This window comes from Clinocottus analis, unplaced genomic scaffold (assembly GCF_023055335.1).
Source record: "Clinocottus analis isolate CAN_PGR_092001 unplaced genomic scaffold, fCliAna1.0.p SCAF_11, whole genome shotgun sequence".
Taxonomy (NCBI): Eukaryota; Metazoa; Chordata; class Actinopteri; order Perciformes; family Cottidae; genus Clinocottus; species Clinocottus analis.
In genome coordinates, this window is record NW_027175832.1 from 14,474,688 (window position 1) to 14,495,822 (window position 21,135).

The 21,135-nt window shown below is 43.5% G+C and overlaps 2 protein-coding genes across 2 annotated transcripts; one reads left to right on the plus strand and one right to left on the minus strand.

Moving 5' to 3' along the window:
* Positions 1-1,317: 1,317 nt before the first annotated feature.
* Positions 1,318-10,416, minus strand: dsc2l (desmocollin 2 like). Its single transcript, XM_068571590.1, has 16 exons — positions 10,087-10,416; positions 9,822-9,912; positions 9,497-9,708; positions 9,267-9,368; positions 8,780-8,932; positions 8,336-8,480; positions 8,093-8,247; positions 7,830-7,964; positions 7,507-7,692; positions 7,177-7,424; positions 6,830-6,972; positions 4,727-4,948; positions 3,740-3,961; positions 3,372-3,487; positions 2,922-3,242; positions 1,318-2,508 (listed from the first exon to the last, which is right to left on the minus strand). The coding sequence occupies exons 1-16, from the start codon at positions 10,123-10,125 to the stop codon at positions 2,311-2,313; spliced, it is 2,688 nt and encodes an 895-aa protein (XP_068427691.1). The 5' UTR covers positions 10,126-10,416; the 3' UTR covers positions 1,318-2,310.
* Positions 10,417-13,044: 2,628 nt separating this feature from the next.
* LOC137781424 (desmoglein-2-like protein) lies at positions 13,045-19,730 on the plus strand. The gene is made up of 14 exons (XM_068570177.1): positions 13,045-13,190; positions 13,809-13,931; positions 14,558-14,713; positions 14,802-14,943; positions 15,043-15,206; positions 15,474-15,608; positions 15,699-15,884; positions 16,019-16,296; positions 16,436-16,578; positions 16,667-16,888; positions 17,343-17,573; positions 17,839-17,966; positions 18,081-18,410; positions 18,509-19,730. The coding sequence occupies exons 1-14, from the start codon at positions 13,137-13,139 to the stop codon at positions 19,697-19,699; spliced, it is 3,483 nt and encodes a 1,160-aa protein (XP_068426278.1). The 5' UTR covers positions 13,045-13,136; the 3' UTR covers positions 19,700-19,730.
* Positions 19,731-21,135: the final 1,405 nt, after the last annotated feature.

Below are 21,135 nucleotides of genomic sequence, written 5' to 3' on the forward strand. Positions count from 1 at the left end.
GAAAATAGGGTTAATAGGACTGCTGTCTGCACTTGGAGTGCCTTCTTTAGATATTTGGGTTTACTGGTTATTTCTATTATTTTGAGTTAAGTGACTTTTCAAGATGCTCCTAATTGGCCCCGGTGGGATGTTGAGCTAAAACCCCTTGATGTTCCCATCTCGTTCACATACGCCCATAACTGTGACAGTATTATTGTAATTTGTGCAGATAATATTGTTGTATTTTTAAAAAGAGATTCCAGTGTTTGATCTTAGCCAAAGACCAGTTTTATTCCAAGATTTAATTTCTGTTTTATTTTTTTTTTCACTCTCTGTTGTCATCTTTGATACTCATCACCACAATCACATGACAGATGGTCCTTTCTGGACCCTCTAATTATATTGCTAGTGTCTAATTTGTAATTCATCACACTGCTCCATGATCTGCGTGTCATCGAAAACAAAAGTTTATTTTTTTTTTTCATTTTGTGTTCTCTATAAATTAATAATCTGTAATGAGATAAAATAAGATAATCCTTTATTAGTTCCGCAGCGGGGACATTTACAGGATTTACAGCAGCATTGCGTAAAGTGCAAACAAGAGGCATAGTAAAAAGAAGCGCATTATAAATAAGCAGTAAGAAAAAGTAAAAAATCCGCAGTAACTGAAATTTTTGGCCAAAATGCGATAACATGAATAACTCATGGGGGCCTTTAGTTTGGGTTTAATACATTTGCTATACTGTATTATTTATTCATGGAACTCCGTGCCTAACTGCTTGTTATCCACAGGATGTCATCATTTTTGGACAAGTTATCAATAACGGATTAAAAGCGACATTGACAGTGAATTTCCTGTCACCGGAAAATCTTTCTCAAAGATGAGGGGAACAAAATAAAGCAGCTCACATCGTGGTGCAGCTTAACTTTGGGGGCAACAGGTACAAGACTGTCAGCGTGGGGAAAATAATGCGGTTTAATGCTGCAGCTGATCTGCAGAGGACTGGAGGTAAATATTAGCCAGGGAGCGTGAATCTCGCCAGCAACACCGCCCCCTCCATATTGTGCAAGCTCGGAGGGCCACACCCGGTAAATCATTCACCGGAGTACACGCAGAGACACAATGAACAACTATTCTGTACAACTATACTCTCACATTCTGTTCTATCACTCTGCCAAGCGACACAGTTCAACTACGTGGGAAGGCTTTTAAAAATAATGTTTAAATTGACGCTATTAGAATCCTACTGTGACATGGGATCCAAGCTGAGAGTAAAACTTTCGGTGGTTGTAGTTAGAGACTCAACAAACAAAAAAACTACATCTGGCACAGGAGCACAAGTTCACCAAGAGAAACATTCTTTAATGACCATGTCAAGTTACAACTTCATCAACTTAATATACACACAATGGACTTACAATATTCCCTTTTAATTAGCAGGTTCAAGAACTTTTTTTCTTGTGTCTGGTCTGTGCGGTATTTAAACAGTTGCAGGCAGTGTCAGTAGCACCTCACTCGTCACATTCACGCCCTTGTGATGACTTTCACAAGCCTACCGTCATTATGTTGCAAAGACCTCGATGACACACAGGCCTGAACCTACGCCCATTCAACGGTCAAGAGCTGCGGAGGAATGTGTTTGCACAGATAGTGGCATTGTGGATCGGGAAACCGAACACAATCGACATCGTTGCTTAAAACCCATAAATTAATTCCAAAAATGTCATTTTAAAGGATGGATGTTTACATGAAATATGAAAGAAAACAGTTTTATCGTCTCATTTCATTTTGGCATTTCTTTTTCCTTAAAAAATATATCAAAACTATAAAAACTTAGCAAGCAAATCTAAACTCAGCCGCACAACTGCAAAATTGCATCTTTTACTAAAAACACTGTTGATTAACAAGAACCAAGTTACCCAAAGTCGTCACTCATACAGTAGACAGAACCCCCCCGCCCCCTCCTCCCAAGCCAACACTGCAAATATCATTCGACATGTAAAAGCAGGTGTAGATAATGGATGGATGACTCTAAAGGCAAACAACACGTAACACACACGACACAAAGTAAGTACGACTGACTGCATCTGCATAGTTTTCAGTGCAAAAAGACTTTTGCCAAAAATAAAGCAGCAAAGACAAACAAATAAAAATGACCAAAAAAAACGACAACAGAGTGGTGCGCGCACACCGATGCTACCTGCGTGTTCTTTTTATCATTCATGTTCAGGGGCACACCAACCATTCGGATCCCAGGCCTCTCTCTGCATCCGTCATCCGGTGACGAGTAGACGCCGTTCTGGTGTTTATTTACTTTGCGCTCCTGTCGTTCATGTCTTCCTGCAGACCTCTCCAAGAGTTTTGAACTTGGGCCCGAGCGAGTTCAGGAAGTCGAGGTTGTCGTTGTCGCCAATGTCACTGCAGCATCCCACGGAGCCGGCCGCGGAGCCCACGCCCTCAAACCCGTACGCGTGGCTGACGTCGTCCGCGTAGCGCCCGTCCTCCTCGGTTCCAAAGTAGATCAGCTTCTGCAAGACGAGGAAGGGAGAGGAAGCGTGTTAGCGCCCGGCTTGGACCGAGCCTGAGCGATAGGAGGGGTAGATACTACACCGTGTGATGATGCGAGGCCGCTCAGGATATGACTGGCGGTCAGATATTGCACAGAAAAAGGAAGAAAAAAAAATCTCCTCAACAAGAAGTTTGAGAAATAATAACATTTTGCAGGAGATACCATCGCAGCTTGGAGAACGCGATTATATTACACAGGAGAGTTGCCTAAGCCCTTACAGATAACAAAGAAATGATTAAACCTCTGAGAATGAAAGATGTACACATCTGGACACTTTTAATTCAGACACTTTTTATGCCTGCTGCACCCCCGTATAAATACATATATTAAAAGTCTTTACTTTTCTTTTTCTTACTGCAAAAAAAACATTACCTGGTGTAGATAGCGGCCATTTGTTTGCCAGTTTTGAAGAAAGGTTGAGTCCTGGGCGAGGTGTCTGTTGTCAAAGCCTTCCATGTTGCCTGCGTAGTTTCCTCTGAACGACTGAGCGTTAAATTGGTTGTACTGGCCAGAGTAGAACTGTTCCATGTCAGATGTGACAAGGTCGGAATTTAACGTCCCGTTCTCGTGGATGCCTTTGACTCCCATTGTGCCGTTGTTTGTCATCCATCCCGAGCTCGCCCCCAAATTCTTAACGGAGCCTTGAAGTCCGGATTCAGCCCCTGTAGTGGGAACAGTGATGAGACTAGTATCCTGCGGAGAGAAGAAGAAGAAAAAACAAGCAATCAAGTAACAATTAAATAAATGCAGCAAAAGAAAGGAAAAGAGGTTTCTCTACAAGGCGGTGGGCCCGAGGCAGCGCTTTCATTATTATGTTCTTACCACTTCTTCCCCCGGGGACTCTATGTTTGATTTGAGCAGGATTCCACCACTGTCTCCGACATCTTCAACTACCCACTTCTGTGCCTTTGTCGCGCAGAACAATGCGAGCAGAAGGCCTGCGAAAGCAACGAGAGTATGTGAAAAAAGCATGTGCAAGAAGTGCATTACATAACAAACAAGTGTTCCGCGCACGTGTGGAAGGCATCACAGGAGTGAGCTTTACGGCACTATACACTGTGTATGACACTACCACGTGGCGTGGCTTTGTGCCCGTTGTACAATGCGTCTGCATCTGCAGTTGCAGAACCTCAAACTTTCTATCTTTCTATCCTACTTTGATTTCGTAGCAGCTTGGGAGGGAGACTCACCGAGCAAAAGGAGGAGGAACAGCGGCAACAACATAGCCAGTAAAGCCATAGGCCCCAAAGACACAGAGTGCGGGTTGTCGAGGCAGGCTCCGTTCCTGCAGCTGCAGATCCTCACTGTTGCCGTCTGTTTTTGTCCATTGCCCTGCAGATCTTTCACCACCAGGTCGACAGTGTGTTTTCCAGTAGGAAGCTCTTTCATCTGCTTCAGCGTGGCTGCTGTGTCTGTGGAATGAGGAAGAAAAGAGAAGATTTCAAAAATGGTTGCCATAACCAACAAAGTCAGTATGCAAAGTCTTCCTGCATTACCCATGCAGCACATTCTTTACCTCAAGAAACTACACATAAGCTCTTCATGGCCCAACCACATTAGGTGAATATGACAAGTGATGAATATAAATATGTAGGATTATCATACATTTTCGTACTAGAACATAATTATGTCGCTTAATGAGAAACGGCAGGACAAAAGATCTTTGCAGCACATTGATGCAGTGTCAGCATTATCTAGTTTGTCCACCAGGGAGCACAGGTGTATACAACTTTAATGTGTTCCATTCAGTGCATATTTTGGATGCAATTATATATTTATGTAACTATTCTCAGGGATTTTCATCAAAAATGTTTAATGGTAAAAAAAGAAATATTTGCTAATATATTGGGATCAGATTTCGAGCCTCCATTTGTATTGTTCCAGTGCTGGAAAGTAACTTTTACTTAAGTAAGACTTAATGCAGGTTTTCAGCCTCAAAAATTGATCATCAATCACGCCGTTAACAGTCAACTTCACGATGGACTTTGACTCTGAGATTGTATGTCTCATGATCTCATAATATTTCAATGAATAACATGCTTTTTTTTGTTTGTATTGAGTAGTTTGCACATTTTTTCCAGAGCTTTGACCGGACGTTTGGATAACGCATTTCTGTTCTCGTGCATGTTTGCTTTGTCTAAAAGACACTCTCGAACAAATAGAATACAACCACCTACCATTAAAGCTTGTCACGGACCATTTGCCATCATGATCACTTGGCAAACTAAAGCTGAAAGGGGAAGAAAAGGGAGTCTGGTCGCTGTCTTCAGCCACAACCAAAACCGACCCGAGCTCTCCTTCCTTCTCGCACAGCACCAACTCGCTGGTGGGGATCATGGGTTGGTTGTCGTTGACATCCTCCACCATGATGATGACTGTCCCTGTTCCCGTCTTGGAGCCTAAAATACATGAGAATTACATGAGCATTTGTCCACAGTCGCATTCTGACATCACTTTGAGAGTAAACTATTCAGGAATGTTCAAATTCAGACAAGCAGCCGCGATGCAAGCTTAATTTTCACCGTTGCATCAGACAAAACGTGAGTCACCGACTTGTCACAGCACATCATGTCGACAGATGCCGCTCTCTGCCGTGAACAAAGACGCTGTTTGTTCAGACAGATACCGGCAAGGGTGGAGCCGGTGTTTGTTAACAACAACACCACCAAGAGGCATGGTGTAACGTCTGAGTGGATATGAAATGCAGACTAAACACTTTCCCAAAGCTCAGTTCTTGGTTTGGGATATTTGCCAAAACCACAACGGAGACAAGAGTGAGTTTATGAATTGGGGAGAGTGATGTGTGATTAAAGAGGGACATCTCTTTATCACCGGTCCTGTTTGTGACCTTCATGGACAGGATTTCTAGGCGCAGCCGGGGGGCGGAGGAAATCCGGTTCGGGGGCCTCGGGATCGCCTCTCTGCTGTTTGCAGATGATGTGGTCCTGTTTGCTTCCTCGGAACGTGACCTCCAGCATTCGCTGGGGCGTTTTGCAGCCGAGTGTGAAGCGGCAGGGATGAGGGTTAGCGCCTCCAAATCCGAGGCCATGGTTCTCTGCCGGAAACCGGTGGATTGCTCCCTTCAGGTGGGGACAACATGCCTGCCCCAAGCGAAGGAGTTCAAGTACCTCGGGGTCTTGTTCACGAGTGAGGGTAAGGTGGAGCGAGAGATCGACAGGCGGATCGGTGCGGCTGCAGCAGTAAAACAGGCGCTGTACCGGTCCGTCTTGGTGAAGAGGGAGCTAAGTCGGAAGGCGAAGCTCTCTATTTACTGGTCGGTCTACGTTCCAACCCTCACCTATGGTCACGAACTCTGGGTCGTGACCGAAAGAACGAGGTCGCGGATACAAGCGGCCGAAATGAGCTTCCTCCGTAGGGTGGCCGGGCTCAGCCTTAGAGATAGGGTAAGGAGCTCGGACATCAGGGGGGAGCTTGGAGTCGAGCCGCTGCTCCTTCGTATCGAAAGGAGTCAGCTGAGGTGGTTCGGGCATCTAATTCGGATGCCTCCTGGACGCCTCCCATTAGAGGTTTTCCAGGCACGTCCAACTGGGAAGAGGCCCCGGGGAAGACCCAGGACACGCTGGAGGGATTATATCTCCCGGCTGGCCTGGGAACGTCTCGGGGTCCCCCAGAACGAGCTGGAAAATGTTGCGGGTGAGAGGGAAGCCTGGGTCGGTCTGCTGGGTGTGCTGCCACCGCGACCCGACCCCGGATAAGCGGCGGAAAATGGATGGATGGATGGATCTCTGTATCAGTCAAGTGGTGAGACGCTTCAGTGGAAGTACGGAAGTACAGGACATAGACTGGTGTGTGCGTAATCATCTGACCCAAAAACTGTGGAATGGGTTCATATTTTTGCACTTCCGGTTCTCCCGTATCTTGTGTTTGTTTTTTTCTTGAACATGTAATGTGCAATTAAATGCAAGAGATAAGGTATGTGGTCAACACAAGCTCACAAGTGTGTTAAAAAAAAAGGCTGGAAGTAGCTAAACGAGACGCCATTGCGCCGACTCGTCCCCCTTCACAGACTCGTTGTGTTCGGTTTGTTTGTAGTGTATAATGTTCAGGCTTTAAAAACCACAAAACTTGTGCTCCTTTGTGAGGAAAATAGTGTATGTGTCATAAACTTGTGTTGACCTCAGAGCTTATTTTCTGCAACAATCCCCCCAAAGAAATACATCAAAAAGTCATCCCTTGCGCCCCTCTGTTTCAGCATGTCATAATAAAACAGCTTGGTTCTGGATAAAGTGCCACATATGCAGCATTTACAAGGAACTTACTAGCGTCAACAGCCCTCATGGTGATGTTGTAAATTCCATCCTGGACAAACGGTGACTCTCTGTCGATCGTGTTTGCCACCCTCAGCTCCCCGTTGTTTTTGTCCACATTGATCCAGGAGGCTGGGTCTAATACCTTGTAATACCTGAAAGAGGATGGAAAACAACACTTGTGTATCAGGAACACGTTCTCCAATTCAGCAGTGAAAGTCTGCCCTCCAGTGTTAGAGAGAAGTATACAAAAAAGTAGTAAATAAACTTGGGGTCTTGAGCATTAGCCGCAATTGTTTCTGCTATCAGCTGTACTGCACCATCGCTTCAGGACATAGCCAGAAATTAGGGCGGCTTACTTAATGCCGCTGCTGCTCTTGGTCTCGGGATCCATAGCGATGTAACTCCCTATCAGCGTGTCATTCGCTGTGTTCTCTTTGACGTTGAAGCGCACAGTAGGGGCGGAGAATGCCGGACCCTCGTCTTCATCGAGGACAGAGACAGCCACGGGGATGGACAGCCATTGGGCATTGGTGCCCACCAGATCGGCTTGGTTCTGTGCCGTGATCTCAAGATCAACTTTTTTGTTCTTCTCATAATCTAAGGGCTGGAAGAAACAGGAAGGGGGAGTACTGTGAATACAAATTTATTCTGACTGTTTATTAATAGCAATATGAAATCTCACTCACCTTTGAGACATACAGAAGCCCCTCGTTGGTTTTCGGGTCAGTTTCGATTCTGAAATTTCCATTTTCATTTCCTTTCGTGATTACAAATTTGGAAACCCAGTTGGGTGTGGGTTTTAAATCCTTATCTTTAATGGGAATTCGAAGGATGAGTTTTTCATTTTCATTTTCTTTGACATCGACCGCATACTGAAAGGACACAAAAAAGTGTGTGAAGTAAATCAAGTCAAATAAAACACTTATTACAAATACTTAATTGTCATAAAACATTGTTTGGTTTTTTGAAATTGTATTTGTATTTTTTGGAGCAACCACTTATCACTTACAGATGGTTTTGTGAAATCCGGTGCGTTGTCGTTGATATCGCCCACAGTAATGGTTGCGGTGCCTGTGCTGAACAGACCGTTTACTGCACCGTCCATATCTTTGATTTCTACGATCACCATGTGCTTGTCTTTTTCCTAAAAGAAAGCGTGTGACACGGTGAAAAAAAAAGATGTAAGAGGCAAGAGTCTAAGACAAAACATTAGTATGATTTCAGTTTCAACAGCTCAGAGTAAGTAATGCATACAGTGGCGCTGGTGCTCACCTCTCTGTCAAGGGTGTTGGTTGCTGTGGTGATGACACCTGTCGCTGGGTTGATGGCAAACAGGTCCATTCCTGTCTTGAGAGAATACCTGATCTTGACGTGGAGGGATCCAACTTTGTCTCTGTCTGTGGCGTTTACCTTGCCAACCACTGTGCCTGTGGCGTAAAACATGAATAACGAGTTTATTATCGCCTCGTGAGTATTTGATACAGGATTACTGGCGCTTTAGTTCCTTCTCCTCACCTTTAGCGCTCTGCTCGAGCACAGTGTATTCCAGCGAGTCTTTGAATGTCGGAGCATTGTCGTTCACATCATCCACCTCTATTGTGATGGGCAGAGGATCGTCCGTCTCCTGCCCGGTGTTTATATCGAAAACTCTGACCGTTAACTGTGACAAAAAAAAGTCCATTTAAAAATTGTCCTTTTAATGACAGATTAGCCATTCAAAGGGCCTTTCAGCCAATGTGCAGCAGTGTCAGGGTCCAATCAAGCTAATAAACGTTTTTGGCTCAACAACTCGAGCGGAAACTGTTGTTCAATTCGTTGTTCAAATATTTTTTCAGGCAAAAACAAAAAAGCCCCACATTGCTGTACCCAAATTCTCCAGACATTTTAGGCCGAGATCGCTCCTTTGAGAAAAGAATCATCAGGTTAACTGAGAAGGAAAACACGGTGTTTCATACTCACTACGAATTGTGGGAACTCCTCGCGATCAACTTTGTTGTGCACAAACAACATCCCTGTTCTGTTCAGGCTGAACAGCCCCACTGGATGCCGGTCGATGCCAGGTCCACTGGCGGTGTAGAACACTTTATGGGTGGCCTGCGAGTCTGATACAAGCTACGACAAAAAACAACAAATTTAAACATATTCAGGCTGACAGCATCAAACAAAGAGTTAAATAGTGGTGCAGGTATGTACAAAGAATAATCAATAAGTGCATAAAGTCAGTGCAAAGAAATGTATTTAATTAGACTGTCTGGGTGTGTGAATCACATAATCTACGTGGAGAAAAGAAGGCGGGGGAAGGAGGAAAATGAAGACGTGTGTGTTACAAATGGCGTGATAAACATGTTATGTAAAAAATAAAATAAAATAAAGTAATGCACATTAAATATTATACACTATAACAGTAAAAGCTTATTTTTTCAGGATCAATATCAGCTAACGTTACCATGTCGATTGTTTTTGGAAAAGGTCCCGCCATGTTCTCCAATATGTTGAAGGGTGGGGGACTCCAGCGTCTCTTGGTGCGTTTCAGGTAGAGGTTCTGCACCTGGGACATGCGAACAGGTGTTAAAGACAACAACAACAACCACAACAAAAACAAATAACGACAAGCAACATGACATTCTGACATGTGTAAACTAAATAAAAGCACCCACAGCGGTGTAATAACCTCACCTTCTCTTTTTTGGAGAATGAGCTGTGAACAAGGTGGACGACCATCTCACTTTCCGCTCCGCTGTTGTCCCGGACCCGCACAGAAAATGTCCGCCCTGCCGCCGCCACCGACACATGCTCTACGGTTTCTACCACCCCGTTGCTCGTTACCGTGAAACTCGGGTCGCTCGAAGACAGCCGCGTGGATTTGAGGTCGCAGTTGGAGAGTTTGACTGAGAACCGAGAGGAGGAGGGGGGGGGGGGTGTTATCAGGCGGCTACAAGTCATACGGATTGTTCGCGAGTCAGTGCGGTTCGGTACAGCCCGGTGAGTAAAGTGAGCCCACCTGTTGTGACCTGGAATCCAGGTATAAGTGTGTACGGCACAACGACGTACTCGGAGCTCGGGATCAAACACGACTCCACACTGCACAGGAGCTGAAGCGGAAACGTGGAGAACCAAAAAGAGAAACTGAGCGCATAAGAAGCAACTAAACATAAAATGCAACAGTACAACAAAGCGCCTCGTTACATTCGTGTCGGTAAATGCCTCCGACAGCCTGAGAGGAATTAACCTAAATCGAACATTTAAAGAAAAGAAAAAAAACTTACCAAAACCGAGCAGATGTAGAAAACAAAGCCATTCGCCATTGTGTGTAGAACTTTTCTGACGGACTTGGTCCGCGGGAGGAAGCTGAACTCCACCGACGTCGAAGCGGTCAGGACGGTCGACGGGGTTTTGGTTTGTCTGCGCTCAAAAACCCGCTTCTGAAGAAGACTCTCGTCCGGTCCCGCACTTGTTGCTCTGAACGCGGCGGGGTGGAGGGCCGGGCAGACTTTACTCTGAGCCCTGCGGTATCTGTCGCTACTGCCAGTGAGTCAACAGGCAGACACACCTTGGAAGAACCACACCCAGGCACTCACGGAGCCTCCCTGTCGAGCTCCCAGGCGAAAGCACCTTTCGGTGGGCGTGCTTAGCGCTGTCGTGCGTGTCGTCAACTCCCTAAAAAACTTTTGCTTTCAAAAAAAAAAAGTATATATATACATATACGTCTTTAACTTCAGCCAGCAGGGGGAATCATTGCTTTAATGTGCCCTTTTGATGTACTTCTGTGACATTCTGTAACATTTCAGAACGTTGAAACAAAGCGCAACAGTATAATTTCCCATGGATTTGTGTTATTATTAATGTTGTGCCATTATGATATAGTAATGCCTGTCTTGCACAGAATATTACGTTGATTTATACAAATGCTGAGCAGGTGTTTTTTTTTTAATAGCGTAAATGACAGAGGAAAAGTATTTCTGAAATCTTTGCTTTATCTTTGGTATAATTACTTGTTTTTCGTGTATCTGCTTGATTACAGAAAATGACCTCTGCATACACATTCCTCTCTCTCTCTCTCTCTCTCTCTCTCTCTCTGTCTCTCTCTCTCTCTCTCTCTCTCTCTCGCTCTCTCTCTCTCTCTCTCTCTCTCTCTCTCTCCTGAAGCATTCTGGTAGGAGGAACAGAATTGGGCTCCTCACTTAACCCCACTGGAATGTGTGCCAAACAAAACTCTGGCGTGTGTGTTTGTGTGTGCGCGCTTGTGTGTTGATGGGGGGTAGGCTCTCTGCTCCCATAGCGAAAGCACTCACTATCTCTATAAACTGCTGATAAAAGGGAGAGTGGTCAGAGCCAGCAACACAGCAAGGTCGTTGTCTTTTACATCGTGTCCCACAGATCCCACTCTGTAGTGGGGTAGACTTTGTCACAAAGTGAGTGAGGAAGTCAAGCTGTATGAAGCCGCAACAGGAAAGGTGAGAAAAATGTCAGGAAGGCAGCACCGCTCTGAGTCATGGGTGTGGACGTAATGAAAGGGCTTGGTTTTGCGGGGAGTCTTCCGAACAAATGCAAAACAGACTCGGCGAAATACCACCCTGTGTCAGTCCCCAGCTAAAATGAAAGTGATTTACGGCCACACTCCGCCTCCGATGTGAGTGTGGAGTACACCGAATAAGGTTTGAACGGGTAAATTTGTTCTGCTTCTTCCACCGGTGTCTGACCTCTTCCTCCCCACACTGTCCACTCATTTGTGACACACAGGGGTCAGGTCGGTCACTGGTGCTTCATGTTCTGTTCATCTTTTGTTTTCCTGCTGAATGGTGCTGTTTGGAGAAGGCTGAACATGATTCATTTCTCTGGAAAAACTCAGTTGTATAAACGTAAATGTTAAATAAAATGTTCCAATGTGTACAATTTACCAATTGTAGCGAGCACATCTGTTTTTGTCATTGTCGTGCAGTTTCACCGTCCTCCCCTCGTTGTGTGACTGCCAGCGAGAGGGCAGGGTCAAGTCATATCTAGTATTGACTTACTCAGTGGTGTTTCTATACCCATACCAGGGAATGATGTGACTAATAAATAACGGATCATCAGGACGTCATTTGCTTGTAATATGCGCGTAATCAAACGTCACAAAATATGTCCTCGCCAGTGAAGTTCCCAGTTTATTGCAGCCAGACACACCTATCTGAAACATCTGCTATGACTGCCTCCGTGATTGAGAAAGCATTTATTTTTCCGAGGTATAGCATACACTGTGCCGACGACAACGCCCTTTCACCTTTGTGCTGGTATTGCTGTCAGATGCTGAGGGAGTGAGGAGAATAAGTGATTGCTCAGAAATGCAATCACTCTCACTGTGAGTAAGTCATATGTACTGGGGTTGAAGAATCCCAGTGAGATGTGAGCTTTACTGTCAGACTAATGTGTCACAAATAATTTACAGTCACTAGTGGCCTTATCGTGCAAGATAAAGCTGATTCTGGATATTCCTCTCCCACCCCACACACACCTTTGACCATTGGAAGGCAAAGTTTCTGGTATCCTGGCAACACAAACTATTTATTCTCTCTCTCTCTCTCTCTCTCTCTCTCTCTCTCTCTCTCTCTCTCTCTCTCTCTCTCTCTCTCTCTCTGTCTTTGTTTGTTAAAGAAACTCACCAAGCCCTACTCACATGCAGCCACTCTCCCACAGTCCCGTGTGCAGCTGAATGTTTGTGAGTGCTGGTAATTTCACAGGCACAGGTGAAGTTTTGCATATGACTGTGAAGGTTGGCCCTAAAAGGACTCCAATACTTAGAAGACGAAAAAAAAAACTTCAACTGAATTTCAAAATCATAAATTAAAAGATGAGGTAGCGCAAAGACAAGACTAAACGTGTATCGTTAATGATGGTACACAATGATGGTACACATTTTGTAATCTACGATAAAACTAAATGAAAAACTAATGATTATAAAAGCATGCACATGGACTATTTTGTGGCCTATTCTGGAATTGTTCCTCTCCGTCCAGTCAAGTTTTTTCTTCTTCTTTGTTTTCCTCTTCTTCCATCAAAGACAATAGGCTGCACAGAAACCTTGCAGCTCTGCACACAGAGGACATGACCCCCTCCTTACTCCGCCTGTTATCAGCAGCGGCTGGTGAGCAATCGGTGGGAGGGAGGAACCGCCTGTAGCTGTAAAGTTCTTCCTTCTCTCCCAAAGAGGTCGAAGTCTGCCCGAAACCAGCGCCGGACAGCAGACGGAGTCAAGCTGCTCGCCATTTCGCTTCAAGAGGAGGATTAACAACGTCTATTTATATATACTAATATATAAACTTTTTTTTTGTTCGCGCCGATGGCTCCACTGCTGAAATGCAGGACTTTTATTCTGCTGGCGACCTTCCTAGCTGTAAGTAAACGGTCTAAATATGTTACACTGTCAGTATTGTTGCAGTAATCACAGGTGTGGCTTTTCCTCCGGGGCTCATCGAGCTCACCGGATTCCATGTGTGCGTGTGGCTTGAAGTAAGAAAACATTCGGGTTTGCAGCTGCAGAAAAAGAAACCAAAAAGAAGGAAAACAAGAAACACAAAGGAACAATAAATCGCGCAGTCTCCGTGCTTAAGCGGACCCTTCGTGTTGCCACGAAACGGCTCTTTCTTTATTTCCCTTTCCAGAAAAGCAACTGTCCATCTTTTATCTTCTTTCGTACTGGGCGTGCATCCAAACCCACCATCTATTATGTTGTGTTAAGTTTTGGAGACGTTTCAAAGTCTCCAAAAATAACGGTCCATAGTTTATGGACAATAAAACAATCCATTGGCTGTGTGTTACTAAGTTCTTATATATATATATATATATATATATATATATATATATATATATATATATATATATATATATATATATATATATATATATATATATATATATATACAATAATAGGCCGTTTTGTGATTTGATGAATGAGGCTATATGACATATGAATATTGATCACAAATTCTCCTCCCTGGTTGTTTACCTGCAGCTGGTTCCTGTGGGGGCAGAAGGAAAGGGGCCAGTGTTACGGAGACAGAAAAGAGAGTGGATCGTTGCTCCCAGACAGCTGTACGAGGTCAATGATTACACCGGCTTGGAGAGTATAGCTAAAGTAAGTTACTTCTTTCCTTTCTCTCTAAAGAAGCTTATCAAATTCTATATATACTCACTCTTCGTTCACATGTTTCCACAACCATGTTGATTTTTATTCTCGGCCCATCCCTGTTTCGTGAGTCAAATAAGACTGACAATGTGACAAGGAGTGTACCTTTTGTTTGATGTTTAGACAGACACTTGCCTGCATCTAGAGATAAAGCACAGTAGTATCAAAGTTAGTAGTAGTCAATGAAGAGTGGCTCCTGTCATTGTAATAGTATTATATTATTATTCTTTATTTTCTTTTATTGAAAGTTGAATCCGTAACAATGTATCATGTTGTATTTGTATGTCAAATTTTAACTTGGAAAGTAATCTGTAACCATATAGCTTTTGAATACATGAAGTTAGGAGAAATACAGTCAGGTGGATAGTGTAACAGAAATTCTCAAGTACTTGAGTAAATATATGTAGTACTTTCTACCACTGAACATGATGGTGCATGCTGACATTCACATGAACTGAACACCTCATAGAATACAGTCTTTAAAAAAAATGATGTTACACTTTTCCTTGTAACTAAAAGATGTTAGATTTCCAGATCAAGTGAATTCATTTTATGCGTGTGTCTTTGTTTCTCAGATTCGCTCAGATAAGGTCAACTACACAAGGGTATTTTATTACCTATCGGGGCCTGGTGTTGACCAGCCCCCTGAAGGTATTTTTGGTATCGACCGTAACACTGGTTTAGTGAAAATCTTTGCCATTCTGGACCGAGAGACGATTCCTGTCTATCATGTAAGTGCACTTAAACATTCCATCCAGTCAAGCCCTCAAGTTGTACAGGGAGGAGATGGTCCAGTAGTTCTGAAATGTCTTTTTGTAGTTAAAAGGCATTGCAAAGTTCGCCGATGGGACCAGAGCTGAAAAGGATATCGACCTCAAGATCACTGTTTTGGATGTGAACGACTGCCCACCAGTTATTAAAGTACAGCAGGTCGGATCCGTCAATGAATCAAGTGCAGCAGGTATTTCAGGATGTCTACAACACAGCTGTGAAGGCTCATTATTGTTTTGGACCTATACTCAAACTGATATATTATTAATTTCCTTTTCATGATTCTTAGGTACTCTTGTGATGAAAGTTATTGCGACTGATGATGATGAAAAGAACACACTAAACTCCCAGATTCACTACAGCATTGTGGAGCAGAGCAGCACAGCTGGGATGTTCTTCATCAACTCTCAGACTGGGGAGGTCCACGTTCAACAGAACACTCTTGATAGGGAGGTGAGGCACTTAACCGACCGGAAATTCTTCTCTTGTTTTCATTGGACGGTCTCTTAATTTCGTAACACAGTAGTCTGGATCCGTATCACACGGCGGTGAGTCCATTTGGAGTCGTCACTCTATGTAAAGACTAATTCCCTGTTACCCCCGTTTTCTAATCAAATATTAAGACACAGTCATTCTCATATGAGTCAACAGGTTTTTAGCTGGAAACCTCGAAACTAGAATGCAATAATCAGAGCATTGTAAATCTTCTCTCTTCCTCAGAGACAAGATACCTATAGGGTGCAGATAAAAGCCTCAGACTTGAATGGACGAGCTGGAGGAAACACAGGAACTGGAGAAATTGTGATCAAAATTCTAGACATAAACGACAATATTCCAACCCTGGAGAAAGAATCGGTAGGTGTGACACAATCGCCACAAACAATGCTTTCTATTCATTTTTTGATAATAATGTTGTTCCAAAGCAACTGTGTGTTTTCTTTGCAGTATGAAGGGAGTGTGCAGGAGAACACTATCAACATGGAAGTTATGAGGATCAAAGCCATTGACATGGATCTGATTCACACTGACAACTGGCTGGCTGTGTTTGAAATTATCTCGGGGAATGAGGCTGGCTATTTCAGAATCACTACTGATTCGAAAACCAATGAAGGAATTATCACAATTCACAAGGTAAGAGGGTGTGGTTACATCTTGACAGATTGAAACTGTAAACAGTGCGACTCAACAAGCAGGGTAAGCGTTACCACGAAGGCTAAAGTAAACTCAATGCCCTGCGCATTATCCTCGTATCTTCGACTCTTCAGCCCTTGGACTATGAGGAGCAAAAGTTGGTCAACTTGCAAGTGGCTGTTTCCAACAAAGCAGCGTACAGTTTTGCCAGCGGGACTACAACTTCAACGACAACCCAAAAGGCCTATCGTGTCAACATCAACGTGATCAATGAGAAGGAAGGCCCACGATTCCAACCAAGTGTCAAAGTGGTGACTCTCTCTGAGGACCGCACGACCATCTCCATCCAAAAAGTCATCGCCAACTATGCTGCCATTGACAGTGACACACTAAAAATAGCCACCAACGTAAGGTACGGCCACAATGACAGACGGCATTAAACATCAGTTGTATATATATATTGCTTTCTTTGCGGCTTTGAATTGATGTATTGTCCATGAACAGCTTGTTTAGTTGTTGTTTTTTCTTCACATGTATTTTCATATTTATAGGTATGCTAAAAGCAAAGATGTCGACAACTGGTTGATTATTGATGAAACAACAGGAGATATCAAGCTGAACAAACTACCCGACAGAGAGTCCAAATTCTTGATCAATGGAACATATTATGCCCAAATTATATGCATCACCAACGGTGAGTTCTGTCGAAAAAATATCATTCTTCTCCAGGTGACTGATACGGTGCGGATTAAACTGGAATCTCTCTTTTGATTGGCTTTCAGAGGTTCCCTCCAAAACTGCCACAGGGACCATCGCCATCCAGGTGGAGGACTTTAACGACCACTGTCCGAAACTGACTGCTACAATTCAGACCATGTGCCTTGAAGATAACGTGATCTACGTCACGGCAATAGACGAAGACGAGTTCCCCAACTCTGCACCGTTCGATTTCACTGTGATTCATGGGCGCACGAAGGAGAAGTGGACAGTGGAGCCTTTCAATGGTAGGATTACAGCCACGCCTTGGCCTACTTCCTGAAAATCAGCGTTAAATGCGTATTCAGCCTCAGTGTTCTTCAAGGAATGACATTAAAGAGCATTTTCAGGCAAATCCAGTAAGCCTTGCAAGCAAATTTGGACCATATCAGTCCTTTATAGTTTTTTTGGGCCACAGAATAATTGCAAGAAGAATTGGAAAGCACCTAATTTTTGGACTGTATTTCACATAGTCATCTGGCATAGATGACTGAAGCACTAAAATCAAATGGAACCATCGTTCATTATAGTAGCCTCATCTCTGCTTTTCCTGTAAAGTAAATGTTTGTTGTGAAAAAAAAAAATATCCTTGGTTTTATCATTTCTGGAAGCGTTGCCATACATAATAATGCACAAACAAACAAAACCTCTTCATAAAAATTGTGCACCACTTTTTGAAATGTAGCTCTTGTCTTTCTTTAGAGACCACAGCCATTCTGCGAGACCAAGCCAACTTGTGGCCAGGCACGTACAAAGTGTCAGTGGAGGTCAAAGATCAGCAGGGAAAGTCGTGTGCTGATGTTCAGATATTGGACGTAGTTGTGTGTAATTGCGATGACAGCACTAAAAGCTGTAGGTCGCACATTACAAAGACTGCAGGTTTTGGAGCTTGGGGAGTCCTGCTTCTGCTCCTGGGACTGCTGCTTCTGCTGTGTGAGTAGATTATTACCTATTTAATTTCTCTCCGAGGTTGTTTATTTTCTAAGAATCAACTTTCACCGACAACGCTGCCTAACCAGTCATGTTGCAGCTTGCTGGGAGAGATGAGAAGGAAATGCCGATCTGTACTTTTTGAGAGATGCAGCTCATCACTCATGAATGGATTACACAATTATTAATTATTTGTAAAGTTGACCTATTATCACCCATGTCGTCAATGAAAGTAAAAGTGACATTGTGTAAAACTTGTATTTTTCAGTGCTGCCCCTTCTTCTGCTGTTTTGCCTGTGTGGAGGCGCAGCAGCTATTGGAGATTTCAAGGCTATTCCATTTGATACAAAACAACAGCTCATCTCATATCACACTGAGGGACAGGGAGAAGACAGGGTACTTTGATTAGTACACAACATTGATACAGATATATTAATTTTTAAAAACATTTTTCCAATAAATTTGCCTAAAATGCTGCTTCTCTGACGGGGCCTCACATTTTTCTCACAGGAAGTTCCTCTTCTACATGCGGCAGGGGATATTGATCTTGGCACAATACATGCCACGAACAACAACACCTATAGGGGAAAGGGGTACCTAGGAGGACCGGTTGAATTAGGAGGCGCCGCAGGTGGAAGCGGTGCCCAACACACTTCCATCTTGACATCCGAGAACATGAACCTGTACAACCAGTATCGCCATTCCAGCGGGACGATGGGGATGGACCACGTGGATGCTGGGATGATGACAGGACAAGGACAACGGTTTTCCCAGTACAGGGCTGGGGCCTTTGATGGGATGGCTCTTTCTGATGAGTTCCTTGAGGAGTATTATTCAAGTGTGAGTACATAAAACACAGAAGTTCAACAAAATCGTAGATTTTTTATTTTTAGTTAGTTTTTATAACAAAAATATATTCTGATTCTATTTATTTGCAGAAATCCAACCATGCTGCACACCAATCCCAGGAGAAGGACAGTTTTCTGGCCTATGACTATGAAGGTCAGGGGTCCCTGGCAGGTTCTGTAGGTTGCTGCAGCCTTCTTGACAATGATAATGACCTAGCCTTCCTCAATGACCTTGGGCCTAAATTCAAAACCCTGGCTGAGATTTGTCAGGGTTCATCCTTGGTGACAGAGTCTGTGGATGCAAATGTTTCATTCTCTTCAGCCAGACCGGTTTCTCCCGTCTGGCCCTCCACTTCCACCCACACACATGTCAGTACTCACACAGAGACAATCAGGGACAGGGACGCCTTGAACATCAACACCTCCAATGTAGCGTCTGGATCCTCCACCATTGTGCAGGAGGAGCGAATCATTGAGAGAGCCCAGGGTTCAGTCTCTTCTCCCACAATACATGTCCAAGACAACATTGTGATCCCCAGTCAGACGCTGCTCATACAGCAGCCCACTATGTACTATGCTTCCACTCCCATGTATGTAGTCGAGCCCAATCCCCAAATGATGCTTGTGGCTGGGGGGACCCAGCAGACAGTAGGTCAAGTCGGCCAAGTTGGACTAAGTCACGGGCTGGTACAGGTTGGTGGTCTGCAAGGAACTCAGGGTCTGGTACAGGTTAGTGGTCTGCAAGGAACTCAGGGTCTGGTACAGGTTGGTGGTCTGCAAGGAACTCAGGGTCTGGTACAGGTTGGTGGTCTGCAAGGAACTCAGGGTCTGGTACAGGTTGGTGGTCTGCAAGGAACTCAGGGTCTGGTACAGGTTGGTGGTCGGCAAGGTAGTCAGGGTGTGGTCCTTGTAGATAGGCAAGTCGGAATGAGTGGAGTGACGGGACAGGTAGAACAAGGCCTTTCACAAGGAACCCTCTCCAGGTCCAGACAAGTGTTGGTGGTGGAGAATGGGTCCTCAGGTGGTGAGCTAGGAGCAAGCTTAGCACAGGTGATTGGCCAGACAGGGCGTGGGACTGCAGAGCAGGGTTCAGCGATCAGAGGTCAAGGTTTTCAGGTTCAAACTCAGAGTTTTTCACTGGATGCCCATGATTCTACAGGGTCAAATGAGGACTTTGCTCTGACAGCCACACCCAGATTGCAAGGAAGCCAAAGAGTGGCTGTGCAACGTAAGACGGTCTCAGTCACTGAGAGAAATATTGAATCTAGTTCAAGAGCATAAAACAGCCTTTTTGTTTCGTATATCCACTATTGTCACACACACTATATATATATATATATATATATATATATATATATATATATATATATATATATATATATATATATATATATATATATATATATATATATATATAAAGTGCTTGCATTTCATGGAGGCTACCTGCTAAAATGAACATTAGTTGAAAATGCACACTATGCAGTATTAGTGTCAAGAATAACATTGGGACAAAGCAACGGATTTTTAGAGGCATTACGATGATTTCTCTTGCAAGTGGGATTTCCCTCTTTGTCTTTTTCCAAGAAAGACCGTTTCTCCACTACACCAAATGACAGCCCTCTAAGCACTGTACTTATTTCAAGGAGAAAACTTGAATGGCTTAAGGGTGGGAACAGCTAAAGTAAACATAACTAGAGCGTGAGTAAACAAAAAATACAAACCTCTGACCTTATATTCTCACCAATGGGAAACAGAAAAAAGCAGGCTACAAACAAAAAAAGGTTACCCACCCCTACATCTCCAGTTTTAAGTGTCAGCTATATTATGATCCACTTGTGTACTCTTAAAGTCCCACAAGGTTACGTCGTTGGTCCGGATGAAAATCTTACCTTTTTGCTCTCCCAGATTCAAACAACATTTAGCATGGCGCTCATGGAATCCCCAATCTTTAGTCACTTGACAAAACGTCTGTTAAAATGACTATAATTATGCCGTAAGTCGCTAGTCTCAAAGTGGCTGTAGCAGAGGTAGCCACAACTATGTTGTTTTTTATCCATATAGGCTTTGAACACTAGATTAAGTGCTCTAAGTACCATATATTTTATAGTGTGGTGTGATTCTGAAGATGGCTTTTGGTGGTTTTATATTATTCTAGCTTTAACCATGTAAACCATGTTTGAGCTTGTATTGTAACTAATCAGGAGATGTTACATGGGTGGCTACTGCTTGGAACATATGTATATGCTGTTTGTACTGTAGAAGTGAAAAAAAACATCTTCCACATGAGAACCAAAGGCAAAGTGTCTGAATGAATTTGTGTACCAAGAAGGGAGATGACAGTTTTTATCAATAGATAGCATAGTTGCCACAGACTGTCCACCAAAGAGAATACAACAGATAGTTCTGTTTTATTGTTGCACTCTTGTTCTTTTTTATTACTTTAACTGAATATGTGTGTGTTTCTAAAGTTTTGATTTTCTAATAAGAAAGTTTTAACACAAAAAGATCAAAGTGCCAATTCTGTAAAAAAAAAAGAAAAAAAAGGAAAAAAAGAAGAAGAAAAGATGTACATTATAGCTGACAACCCTATTTTTACAAATGTATATTTTGCTGTAGTTATCCGAGGCTTTAAATAGGGTGTGTGTGTGTGTGTGTGTGTGTGTGTGTGTGTGTGTGTGTGTGTGTGTGTGTGTGTGTGTGTGTGAGTGTGTGTGCGT